At 35.1% G+C, this 13,156-nt stretch overlaps 2 protein-coding genes across 4 annotated transcripts in view; both read right to left on the bottom strand.

The window, feature by feature from the left end:
* LOC408740 (phosphatase and actin regulator 4) overlaps positions 1–13,028 on the bottom strand; it is a 322,845-nt gene extending 309,817 nt beyond the window's left edge. The window contains exons 1-2 of one of the 3 annotated variants that reach the window (XM_006563995.3): positions 12,831–13,028; positions 9,339–9,419 (exon numbers count right to left, since the gene is read on the bottom strand). In XM_006563995.3, the coding sequence (XP_006564058.1) occupies positions 9,339–9,419; positions 12,831–12,948 (199 nt within the window). In that variant the 5' untranslated portion in view covers positions 12,949–13,028. Of the gene's footprint in view, positions 1–226; positions 706–9,338; positions 9,420–11,657; positions 11,719–12,830 lie in introns of those variants that run through there. The other 2 variants (XM_016911498.2, XM_016911499.2) reach the window with 2 other exon arrangements.
* LOC100576098 (F-box protein SKIP22) lies at positions 10,220–11,010 on the bottom strand. The gene is made up of 2 exons (XM_026439602.1): positions 10,874–11,010; positions 10,220–10,793 (listed from the first exon to the last, which is right to left on the bottom strand). The coding sequence occupies exon 2, from the start codon at positions 10,664–10,666 to the stop codon at positions 10,361–10,363; it is 306 nt and encodes a 101-aa protein (XP_026295387.1). The 5' UTR covers positions 10,667–10,793; positions 10,874–11,010; the 3' UTR covers positions 10,220–10,360.
* Positions 13,029–13,156: the final 128 nt, after the last annotated feature.

The raw sequence follows: 13,156 nt of genomic DNA, 5'->3' as shown, positions 1-13,156 counted from the left end.
TTAAAATTAAATCCAATCATGTGAAATCGAAGAGAAAACGATCCAAAAGAAACGTAGATTTTCCAAAACGTTTAAAAAGATTTACGACATCTGCTTCAGAATCTACTCTTCTCGTTTCAGATTAAAAACTCGACCCTTCCTTAACCAAAACCGGAGAGAAACCACCGATCCAAAGCACCCCTGGATGGAACAGCGCAATCACATCCACGTGGCGATTGAAACTCACCCTGGGAATAAATCGGGAACTCGCCGTCGCTGTGGCTGTGGGTGAGCATCCCCGTGGAGTAGAACTGCCACAGGGCCCTCCTCCGGCTCTCCTCGGACGTGCCAGCGAGGACCTCGTCGTCGTCGGCGTGGTCCAGGAGGCTCAACACCTCGGACAGCGACAGGTTGACGTTTATTTCGTCAGCACGGCGTGCGGCACGACGAGGGAAACCGTATCGTTCGTAGGCGCGGCACCCTGTCTCGTCCCCGGCCTCCACTTTTCCCGCGATCACGCTCGCCTCACCTACGATGCTACCCCGGCATCGCGTGAAACTCGCGTGTCCACCGAGCACTGGTATCCGATTCACCTCGAACGAGCGCCCAACCAACCACCATCAACTTTCGCCGAGCCGATCGTCCACTTTCCCTCTCCGCGCACCGCCGATCTTCTTCTCTTCCTCCCTTCCTTCCCACCTTTCTATCCCTGCTCGACTGGGCAGAGTGGAAGAGAAGATCGATCAAGGAACGCGGGAGGAGGAGACGAGACTCCTCTCCACTCGGTCAGGTTGGGAACAGGGGTCGAGGCATCGATTTTTCGACGATCTCACGTCGCCTTTCGATGCTGCTGAGTTGATGCTTTTTCTTTTTTTTTTCGAGGAAAAAGACACGTTTGCTGTCGATTCTGGTTGGCAAAGGAGTTTAGTTCGGCGATTCTTAGGTATAATTAATTTCGTGAGCTATTAGTTGAATATTTTGTATTATTGATACACTGAATTGATTTTGAATTTGATGTTTTTTTTTAATTAGTAAGAAGTAAGTAAAAATAAATTTAAATAGTTTAAGTGAGAATGATTGATTTGTGGAATCAATGATATGAGATTATTTTAAATTATTATCAAAATATTAATTTGTGGAATTTTATTACTTAGTTTTAGTTTTTCAATAATGTTAATAAGTTTATATTTCTTATGTTTAAATAAAGAGTTAATTTTTGAATGAAATTTATTCATTTAATTCAATAAAGTTTAACTTTTTACTAATAGTTGATTATAAATCATTAATATTTATTTTTTTAATAAGAATAATTTTTTCAATAATTATTATTTATAGAGTTAGATATATAGATTTAAGTGAATTGAAAATAGATCGTTTTTTATGTTTAATAATTTTACTTTTAATTTCAATATATGTATATATTAATTTTGAGACCAAATATATTATCAATTATTTTATTAGGTTGAGATGCTAATTTCTTATTGTAATTTATTATATAAAAATAAAATCATTTATTTCAAGAATAGTAACTATTATTTTAAATCGGTTAGGTGATATTGGTTTATTATGATATTAATTATAGGATTAATAACATATTAAATTTGAGTTGAGTTTTTATAAATTTGGAAATTTGAGTTTTTATAAAATAAATGAATTTATAATTATTTTTTTATTATTAATAATTTTTACTAAAAGTGCTCAAATTTTCGACTTGCTTACCAATGGCAATAATATCTCCAATTCTCGTTTAATTAGCATGAGAGGTTGAATAGAATGGAAAATAATGGTTACAGTATCTTGATAATGATTGAATGAAAAAATTTAGAAGGAGTCATAGTGTGACTCGATAAATAATAATCGGGAGAAACGAGATCTGACTCGAAACACGGGAAAATGTTCGGCAAAGAGAAATGGAGGATCTCGATATCGTTTCCAGTTCGTTTGGTGAACGCGAGGAGCGGCGTTAATAAAACGTTTATACGCGGCGTGCCGGTATCTGCAATCTCTGTAATTCGATAAGCAGTTACTTTATGTAAGCTGTTTTAATCGGTCGTGAAACAAGGTACACGCGTATACGCGATTCCACCGTTAAAAAAAAATTGCCGGGGAAGCAATTTCGCGTAGCACGGGCGAATTTTTCGTTGGCACGAGCGCGAGCAAAGTTCTTCCACGAAAAGTTTGCCAATGGTCGAGCAATCCACTCCCAGCTTTATAGTTTCTTCCCCATTGCATCCGAAAATTGAAATTAATCCCCGCAAAAGAAGAATCAATCTTTGCAGGTTATTGAAATTATCATTTCATCTCGAGGGATGATATTTTTTTTGATGAAATTACATTATATTTCGACGCGCTCGTTTTTCGAGACTCCAACTCCAACTGTTTTTTACGTATCGCGATCTAAAAAGAGGCAAGGAGTAATTATCTCCCTAATTATCTCTCCTGCTTGTTGGAAGAGAAAAGAAAAAAAAAACGGGGGAAAAATTAAAGCGTCAAAATGTTTTGTTTCAAAACAAATTTGCTTAACCTCGATACAATGTTGAAAATACGCGAAAAGTTTTTTATACGCGTAATTGAATAATTGGGAGCAGACGCGAGAAACTAGATTAATATCGCTACTTTTGCGATACTGTTTCATTCAGAATTATCCGAGGTACGATAATTGTGTTTCGGATCGTAACTGATTATCCCCGTTGGAAAACGTCGGGAAATAAATTAGATATTAATCCTCGGTATTAACCTCGTCTTCTCGAATTTTTCTTAAAGCTAATTTCACTTTATTGAAATTGAAATAATATTACCGAAGAATATTTTTATCGAGACCCCGTTAGAAACCATCTCGTTAATAATTTAATCAATTTTCTATTATAATGCGCTGTAACCTCGTTTATATATATATATATATATATATATATATATATATATATATACTTTGTTACTATTTTATTCCACATTAGAATAAATCTCGACCTTTCCGATCTAACACAAAAACAAAAATATCACAGTTTCAATTCAATCAACTACTATCTATTCCGATCCATTCTTATCAACTTTTAACTTATAAATTAATATATTTAATATTTTTCGAATCAAATAATACTATATCCGATTCTTTTCTTTTTTTTCTCTCTCCCCTCACGGCTTAAAATATTTTATTAAAATTCTCGAAACTCCAAAACCGTTCTCGCTTCGAACCCCAATTCCCGGCAAAGAGAGCAAGATCCCCTAAAATAAACTGAAAACTGGCGACCAGTTTCGGCCGATCGTCGCAAACAATCGCGGCTCGGCCGTGTGAAAAACACAAAGGGGAGAGGTGGGCGAGGCGAACAAAGGGGGTGGCATGGATATTTCCCCCGCCGACCGTAGCGAAACCATCAAACGTCCTCATCATCGAAAAAACGTTGGAAACGACGAGCGTCTGTCGGAAAGGCGAGGAACGAAAGGCGAGAATAGAATGAAACGCATAAAGGGAGGGAGGAGGGGGAAAAAAAGGGAGGGAAACGAAAAGAGACGAAGCGTCTCGATGCGTCGCGACGCTTGGTTCCGCGCACATAAATTTATACCACGGCTATTAATACGTCGGACCTCGCGGGTTGATCGATCGTTCGGGGAGGGGAAAAAAAAAGGACTGGAGCGGAGATTGAAGAGAACTGCGACTTTAAACGGCCAGGAGCATCTCCTTCGGTTTTCTTAGCGATCTGTATGAAATTGTATTTTTTCTTATATATATCTTTATGAAAAATTTATTTACTTCCGAGGAAAAGAGTGAAAAAAATCTGATCGTGTCCAATCCACTTATTAATCGATTTTCTATAATATAAAAATATCTTTTATTATTATTTCGTTCGATAAATGATTACCAAAGATAGATAGAAATTACATCGTTTTTCTCTCGTAATTTTTTAAAATTACATCCACAATGAGACGAAATGAATATTAAATTGTTTAAAAATAATTCAAATTTGATGGATCTCATTCTTTATCCTCAATAATTATTTGTCAAAATAATCGGAAACGTATATAATGAGCGTGAAGTACAATTTATTTTTCTCTTTGCAAAGATGATTCCCTTTAAAATCGAAGATTAATACGTTCTACTTTTATACACTGACTAATTTTTACTTCTATTGCAGTAATATAAAATTTTTTTCTCGTAATAAAAAAAAAAAAATGAACTACGATTCGGGAAAAAGAACCGAATGGTCTGGATGGGATACGAAAATACGATCCGCTAATAACAAAGCTATCGAGCCACCCTTATCCACGGACTCGATCCCGCGATCTGCCGCCCCCTCGTTCGTTATTCGAGATTTATTTCCCGATCCCGATTGGAATCTGGCCGCGCTATCGTTGCGTGTCCGCGAGAAATTGAAATTGACACGAGCACGTTCGCCGCGGGTAATAAATCGATATTACCACTATTTCTCCTTCCATTCTAATGAAAAACATGCGAGAGACAGGCCATGCTTTCTTTCCGTTCCATGCGCGAAACGTGGTCGTCGCCCATTCAAACGCGTACAACGCATGCACGTTGGTGGACGGAGATTGATTTATTATCACGTTGCGCAAAGAAATTCGAGAAAATTGCGAATACGGTTGAATTTCGGGGGAGGAATATGTTTAATGGAAAACCCCCTTTATTTATAACACGGCAAAAATTTCGAGAGTGTACATTTTTGAGAATAAATGAATAGGATGTAATAACTTTCGTTTTTAGAAAGAGTGGTTCACAGTAGCGAGAAATAATTTTATTTTTTAAATTTATTTATACTCGTATCCTTACAAATTGTAAATTATTATTTTTTTTTTTTTAGCAAAGAAATAACATTAACGAATCGAACTAGTAAGAAATAAATATAATCGAATTTCGTGTCATTTGTTTCATTCAAATACTGCGTCGATATAATTTTTCCTGACTGAATAGTTGCAAATTTATTTCAATATTGTCAACGATGCAAAGAATGCGACGACGAGTTTGCGATACGTGTATGCGTTCGTTTGTACACACAGTCGGATGATACAGAGAATATGGATATTCTCGCCAGGAGACGCATTTAAATATTTGCCGGGTAAAAAGCACGTGATTTAATAGATTCTGCAACGTTGTAAATCGTGAAAGGAAAAAGCGAAATAATGCCCCTTCACAGACATTATATTAACTGTGCGGATACGGATAAAGATTGATTCGAATAGTTGGAGAGCGGTTGGATTTATATGAAAGCAGGGAATCGATGCGATTCTTTTATTGGCTTTCGTCCTCCCTTTGCGTTTCTTTTCAAATAGAAGATAATACCTATTTTTAATTAATATCTTTTATCGTTTACTAATCTTTTAAAATACCAAAGACTATTGAAAATATTCTTTAAACAACCTTTTTATTCGATTAAATCAAACCACATCCGTAAAATATTTTCCAATTATATTTGCCAAATTCATTATCAAATTGGCAAAAATAAAAAAGAATCGCCTTCGTCCATTCGACCAACCAAAATACTTCCACTAAATCGAGTCTAAAGAAATCAAGATCGAAAGAGCACCACGTGAAACCACCGCGCGCAACGTGCTCGATCGTAACATCTCGAAAAATTCCAAAAGAACGAAAGCCTGTCAAAAAAAAAGAAAAAAATCCTCCATCCCTAAGGATCCATCGTCGATGCCTCGACTCATCGCTTCCCTCCCTTACTTAAACACGCGAGCCGCAACACTTTCGACGAAATATTTACCACGCACTACTCTCCGTCTCTCCACCCTTTCCAACAACTCGATCCAACTCAATACGATCTTCCACTTTCCATCTCTTCACTCTTCGATACACGCACCACACTCGATCCACGCGCGTTTTCGAGAAAGAGAGAGAGAGACACGTGAACTTACATACTCCCGCGACGACTAGAGGGGAGAACGATCGAGCGGATGAACGATCTATGCTCGATCCATAAGGATATCCTCGCCGTGCGTGGACGACGAGGAGTGGACGTCGCGATGCCGATCACCGGTCGATCGCGATAAACGAAAAACGTGCGTGGTACGCGCGACACGGAGCGGGAAGGACTTTCGTCCAGGACGGGTTCGATGCGCGCACTGGGGATGAGAGAGAGCCAGGGAGCAACCCGGAGAACAGAGAGCGCGGACACGGGCGCGCTGGTCGGACGGAGAGGGTGGAGGAGCGAGCGAGAGGGCGAGGGGGCGGCGCGAACGGGAGAAAGAGAGGAAGAGGAAGGCGAAACGGCGCAAGCTTAAGCCCGCTACCGGGCTACGAAATGTACGCATACGACATAGTGGCGCACACCAGCTAACCGTGAACGAGATTCCCGATTCCGGAATTACGAGTGGCCCGTAGTCGCGTCGTTGTCCCGTTTCCGGTCTTATATCTATACATGAGTTGGTCCACTTTCGTCCAAGGCGGAAGTCGTGAGCGAAGATGATGAAGGAATTCGATGAGAAGTTTGAACTTTACAAAAAGAAAGAAAAAAGAGATTTCACGCGCTTGGATTTTGTATTTTTCTTTTTACAGATTATGCTCCATATATCTATATATAGAGAGGTGTATTTCTTGAAAATTATATTATTCGAGGATCTAATTAATCCCTAATTAATTGATTTAATAAACTCATTCCCAGGGAATCTGATTCACTCCTTTTTGGAACCCTCTTGTGTACAGTTCTACTTCAAAATTAATGTTTCCCTTAAATTTATTCAAATATCGAGTTAATACAGTGTGTAAAAGATGAGAATGACGTGACCAGGAAGATGAAAGAGAGGGAGGGGAGAAAAAGGAAGGAGGATAAATGGGCGAAACGAGGCGTCGACGTGAGGGAAGAGCTGCAGGCTCTCTAAGAGGGTGCATCTTCCGCGAGCGCATGGAACGTTTAGCGGTCGATTTTGAAAAGTGCACTCTTCCACCAGACCCCATTTCTCTCTCTCTCTCTCTCTCTCTTTATTCCGCGAGTCGCCACCTGCTGTGACCCAGTTCCCCCTAAGGCGACCTTAGAGCGATGATGATTCCTGTCCTAAATTCCTGCGTTAACAGCCCCTTCTCGCCGTTATTAATTATTATCGCGCTCGCAGCTGAATCTCTAATTGAAGAAAAATAGTCGAGTGCATGGCAAACGTTTCAATCGTGCGGTGACCGTTTTAGGAAACGGCGATAATTGATGATCGCACGCGAAACCAACCCGGCTTAATTGCCGGGTAATTATTCGAAAACGTGATGGATCGTGACACGATGGTTGAAACACCGATTTCCTCCCCCCCTTTCTTTCTTTCTTTTTCATTAATTGCCCGAGGAGAGAGAATTTCTGGGATCGGAAGTGTCACGAAATTGGAGACACGGTGGCGAATGTCGTTGCTTATCAAGCTCGGTAGGGTTTATTCCAAAGGTTTCGTGCCAAAACTTCGTTGTTCGTTAAGCTGGGCCGAGGCAGGGAAGAGTATTAAAAGTCACAAAGAAGTCGCAAAAAGAAGGGATAAGTAGAGTTATTCGTACATCACAGTGCGATTGAATCATGCGAATATTGAAATACGTATTTTTTATCTTTCCCTCTTTTTTTTTGTTATCGGATAGAGAAATATTTTTAATTAAAAAGGGAGGAAGAGGAGGGAAATCATTATTGGCTAACTATCTTCAATCTGAAAATATGCAGAGTTTCTTCTATTGCGTTAATTTAATTTAAGAAATGAGAAAAAAAAATTAATAATTATCCGAAGAAGAGACTATAATATTTATGCGAAAATGAATATTTTTATCCTAGAAATTTATATGAAAATTTATACGTATATATAATTTGTATAATTTTATAGATGTGTTAAATTCTGTATCTAAACGATGTATCGCTTATTCTGTGCAAATAATTTTTTATTCGCAATAATTTTTAATTATGATCTGAAAAATCGTATAACTCGTTGGAATAAGGATTTTATATTACAGATCTATTTTTATCTGCCCCTACAATTGACAATAGAATAACTATTGCTGATATTTTATATGTATAAACATTTCATGTTACTAACTCAATTAATAATGCAATATATTGTTTTATTATATTACTAATAAATATACGTGAAAATTATTCCGACACAAAACATTCCGTATAGAATTATTGCAATACGGATGTTGTCATCATTTGATACAATCAAAATATTATTTTATCAAGTATAGTAGTATTCGATTCTACGTATTTTAAATATTTATTAGAAAATTTATAATAAATCTTAGAATTTTAATAATCTTGAAATAAAATTTTGACGGTTCCGGTAGAATTTATCGTTTAAAAAATATCTTTTGACGCGAATTCTTTGTAAATTATGATTTTTGAATGTTTAAAAAAAAATGTATATTATTGAGACTATAAAATGATTAGAATGAATTATTTGGATATAATAAAAATTTTCTATCTGCTGGAATAAAGGAATGTTTAAAAAGATACACGAATTTGTTACTAGATCGAATTAATGAAGATTATCGAAAGAAAAGTTATTCAGATCAAAGTTAAAAAAGCCAAATAAATCAAACGAATAAAAATACATTATATATTCATACCAATTATCCGTTTTCTTTTTAGATTTTTCAAAATGGATGAATATAAATCGAGTGAAACGTCGAAACATCGAGATACTCTCATTACAGCTAATAAATCAGAAAATACAAAAATATTTTTCTACTGTATTCTCGACAATGTATCACAGACGTAATAACAATTATCAACAGATTTGCAAAAACACATAAAACATATAAATTCAATTACATTTCGCGTATGTACATGGATAATAATTAAGATTTTTTTTTTCGATAATTCTCTTAATAATTCTATCTAATATAATTCGAACCAAATATATTTAAATAACAATCCTAACAATTGATAAATATTTCCATCCTCTTCGACGTCTGTCTGAAAAATGTGACGGGGAAAAAATGGCGCGATTGAAACGGGAAGAAGGGAAGAGAGGTAATCAATGTTTCATGCATCGAAGTACCAATCTACCCAACTTTGTAGCTATGAAGTACGGAACAAGTCTGGTTTTCGTCAACAGACAAATTGAACGACGCAATGAAACTTTGATACGCATGACAATTTATTTATTCGCGTCGCGAGTATTGAGAAATCGATTGGCGTATCGAGGATTGTGTTAACAAATGCTCACGATCACGTCGTGTAATTAAATTGATCGCGAACGCGATAATATTTCGGAACACGAGTCGAGGCGATCGTTTTCACCTCGAGGTAAGCCACGCTGGATTTTCGTTCCCGATACGAAAAACCGAGATCGATAAGAGCAACCAAGTGTGCTTCCATCTAACGTATCCACGAGAAGTGAAACGCAGCAGAGCGAGAAGCAAAGTTGTTGCCTTGGTTATCACTTACCGGTATCGCCATTGCTCTGAGTCGTGGTTTCCTCTTGTTGGGGGCTCTCGTCGCTCGTCTGTGACTTCGTCGCCTCCTCCCCTGAAAAATTTGCAATCGATTATGAATTTTGATTTACATCGATCAACAATGATAATTGTCCAGAAAAGAGAAAAGTAAAAGAGATAATTTGACGAGACGATTAAAGACGATTACATTTTAACGCGAAAAGATCTATTTTATAGAAACGTTGGAAATGAACAAATTAATTCCATTTTGATTGATCGATATGAAATTATTTAATGGGAAATTCAAATAGAGTTTGTCGAGTGTAATTATACCGTACGGAATAGCTTTACAAATGTTCCGGAAATTAGTTCGTTGCAATAATAGTTTAATGACAGTCCATAAATTCCACTTATTAAAATCATATCTGTGCAACGATGCATTCACAGACAATCGAGGCGTGAAGTTGGAAGTATAAATATTATACATAATCGAAGATTTGATTTTTAATTGTTATATTAAAATACATTAAAGATTAATTTTGTACAAATCTTACAAAATGCAATAATCAAAAGGCAATAAATTAATAAAAGATAAATAAAAAAAAATTGTATTGAAATTCTAGTAGCTAAAATTTCAATATAACTGTGGCAATATTCATACTATAATATCATTCGATTAGATTCATTTCAATTATTGCGTTTTCATTCTATGCTTCTACATGTATTTTGTCAATCAAAACTATAAAATTAAAATATGCATATTTTAATTGAAAAAATATTATTAAATGATAATTTTAGATGATTTATTTGTCAACAGTTAGTAAAAGATGAGAGTGTGAGGATTGAATGAATATGAACTCAACAAGCAAAAAACAAAAAGAATAAGAAAAAAATATATAAAAACAGTTGTACAAACAACTGTTTAGTTTATTTTATATAAAAATTGAAGACATTACAATTTTAATCAATTATTGTTAATTCTTTTATATCATTATAAGCTGCAAAATACATTAAAAAGCAATATATTTGTATATTTTAAAAAAATATATCTTCTAAATCTGTATTTTCGAAATTTCTGTGTTTCGACGCAAAAGAAGAATATCGGCGTGCTACTATATAATCCTGATAACAATAATCTTTATCTTTCGTCATTTTTTTGTTACTTGTTCTTATGAAATTTGGAAAGTCTCTTTGTATCAAAGATTTCCACAATTGCGAGTCTGAACAGAGTTCACAAAATTGTTTACAACATTGTGCCATTTTTGTCAAAGTACGGGCATCTAACAACCTTAAAATTCTGTACTTTAATTCAATTGGAAGAGCTTGAAGACTAGGACCCATCACTCCTGCTTTGATTAATATATCTGAACGTGCTGGTGTAGATATTGTATTTTTAAAACTATCAAACAATATCAAAAATAAACATAATACTTTTTAGATTACTAACATCGCTGTAAATTTATTATACCTGTGAGATAATACTTTGAGATTAAAATATCGTCCAGAAATATCAGTTGAATAAGGATTAACATGTTTTAAAGTTTGTACCATCATACTGTAACCTTTTCTCGCAACACCTTCTTCCAATAGAGGATAAAAACTTACAATTAATTCATCTCCTAAAGGTAATACAAATAATTTGCATTTTATATGTGGTACAGTTTCTAGTTGAAAATATATGTTATACATTCCTGTGCTTTCTATTTTCCAATTTTTTGGTATATGGAGAGACTTCAAGTTTGAACTATGAAAAATATATTTTAAAAAATATAAAAATACAATTAATAATTAGAAAAATATATACGTTATCGAGTGATAATGCCTACCATTGCGAATGATCACTATCTCTCGATAGCGGATAAAAACCAGCCTCTGCTAATAAAACAATTATCAAAGCAACAATATAATCATGATGAATAGAGTTTTTATTTAAATCTTTTAATATTCTTTCTAACGATGGCACTAGTTTTGTGAAAGTAATATCTTCAACTAAAATTGGTTCTAACATTTTTATTATTTTTGAATAATCTTAACCTCCAAAAAGAACGAAAGACATATCAATACTCATTGTAAGTAAATATTTCGTTTAGGTTAGTATGGGTATAGGTTAATTTACGGTTGCGCCATCTTCATCGTCATTTTATAAGATTCTACTATCGCGCCATCTGTTTCAATTTCAAAAAATAAGCTTTTATAACAGATGAAAATCAAATGAATAAAGAAATATCACACGCCCTTAATTAACAAAACTAATAATATAGACTAAAACATTATGTAGACTAACATTATGTTTTAATAGAACTTTTATTTCTGAAAATTCACATAAACATACTTGCCCAAAATTTTCTTTTTAAAGATGTTCGAATATACCGATCCATGGTAAAGGAAATAACAAATGTTTAACACGTTTGTCAACTGTGATACAAATGAAACTTATTCGAGTAATGAAAACAGGTAATATAAGAGAAATCTCGCATATCTAAAGTAATTTAAAGCTTATCGCGGATAAGTTATCATGGTATCATTTTTTGTCGATAAGGGAGTTTACGTAAAATTGTCTCGATAATTAATGTACTCTACACTTATAAACACATTTCTAAAGATTTTTAAATATTTAAAGTAAAATGAAGATAACATATGAAAGTTGACATAAAAAACAATATTTTCGGTAAATTGGACTTTAGCAGTTTTCTCATTTAATAGCGCCACCATGAAAATTAAAAATTCGAAATCAGTTAAACGAAGATGAAATAAATAAAATAAAACCGGTATAGAAACTTGTTGTATTTTTTCGTAGGTATGTTCCTATGAATTATCGCTAACGGTGAATAAAATCAATTATAATTGTTATTAATTTTATATAATTTCATATATATTAAATTTAAAAATACTTAGAAAAATACACTCATATATTTACGATCAAGTTTTAATATCCGTATAATTATTCCGATACAGAAAGTTGTTTCACAATCTCTTATCTATCTCGATCTATTTCTTGTCTGACTAGAAATAATCTTTCCGTTAGTAATATAATATTTAATCCATAATTGCGACGATTTTCAATAAAATACATGTATATGTGTAATTAAAACGATATTAAAATCTAATCCGAATAATTCGAAATGGAAATAAAATATTAGAATTACACAAATTCGTCATCGCGATGAGAAAAAAAAATGATTTTTTCAAATATTTGAATATAGTTTTTATGGATTCTGACATTTACGAAAAATGTTATCAATGATTTGCCGACATTTTTGACACTTCGTACGCGCGAAAATTAAGTTGCATAGGTCAACGATGAGTCACGTGATCGACGGCGACATGTTAGCTACAAAATACCGGGATACTGAACAGGTCTAAACGGGCCCATAAATATCCCCATACGCTCCTGTTAGGCATGCGAGAGCGCTCCGTACCACTTGTTGCATGGTCGCGCTCGACAGTCGCGTTTGAATAAACTGCTTTCAAATTATCATGGGATATTCTAGTAGAGCTTACATACCGGGGGAACCGGATGTCTTCGCGTCCTCCTGGCATGGTGTTTCAGGCACTTTTACTTGTCCATGGGACACAACACTAGTCACTATACTTGACACCACTGACTCACACGATTCGGCCATTTTCAGGTTAACTCGCGTTTATCCGCACGGCGGCTAGTTACCTCGCCGCATTCGAATCCGAATCCTTTTTCGAAACTTCCACACACGCTTTGCGGTTCATAACACGCGACTCTCTTGACAGATGGCGGCTCCCGAATGGGGAGAATGCTACTGCCATCTGGTGATCAGTCTAGGAAGTAAAAGTGCTGCTTGGAAGAAGTATAAATTT

This window comes from Apis mellifera, linkage group LG3 (genome assembly GCF_003254395.2).
Source record: "Apis mellifera strain DH4 linkage group LG3, Amel_HAv3.1, whole genome shotgun sequence".
Taxonomy (NCBI): Eukaryota; Metazoa; Arthropoda; class Insecta; order Hymenoptera; family Apidae; genus Apis; species Apis mellifera.
This window is presented reverse-complemented; position numbering and strand designations above follow the sequence as displayed.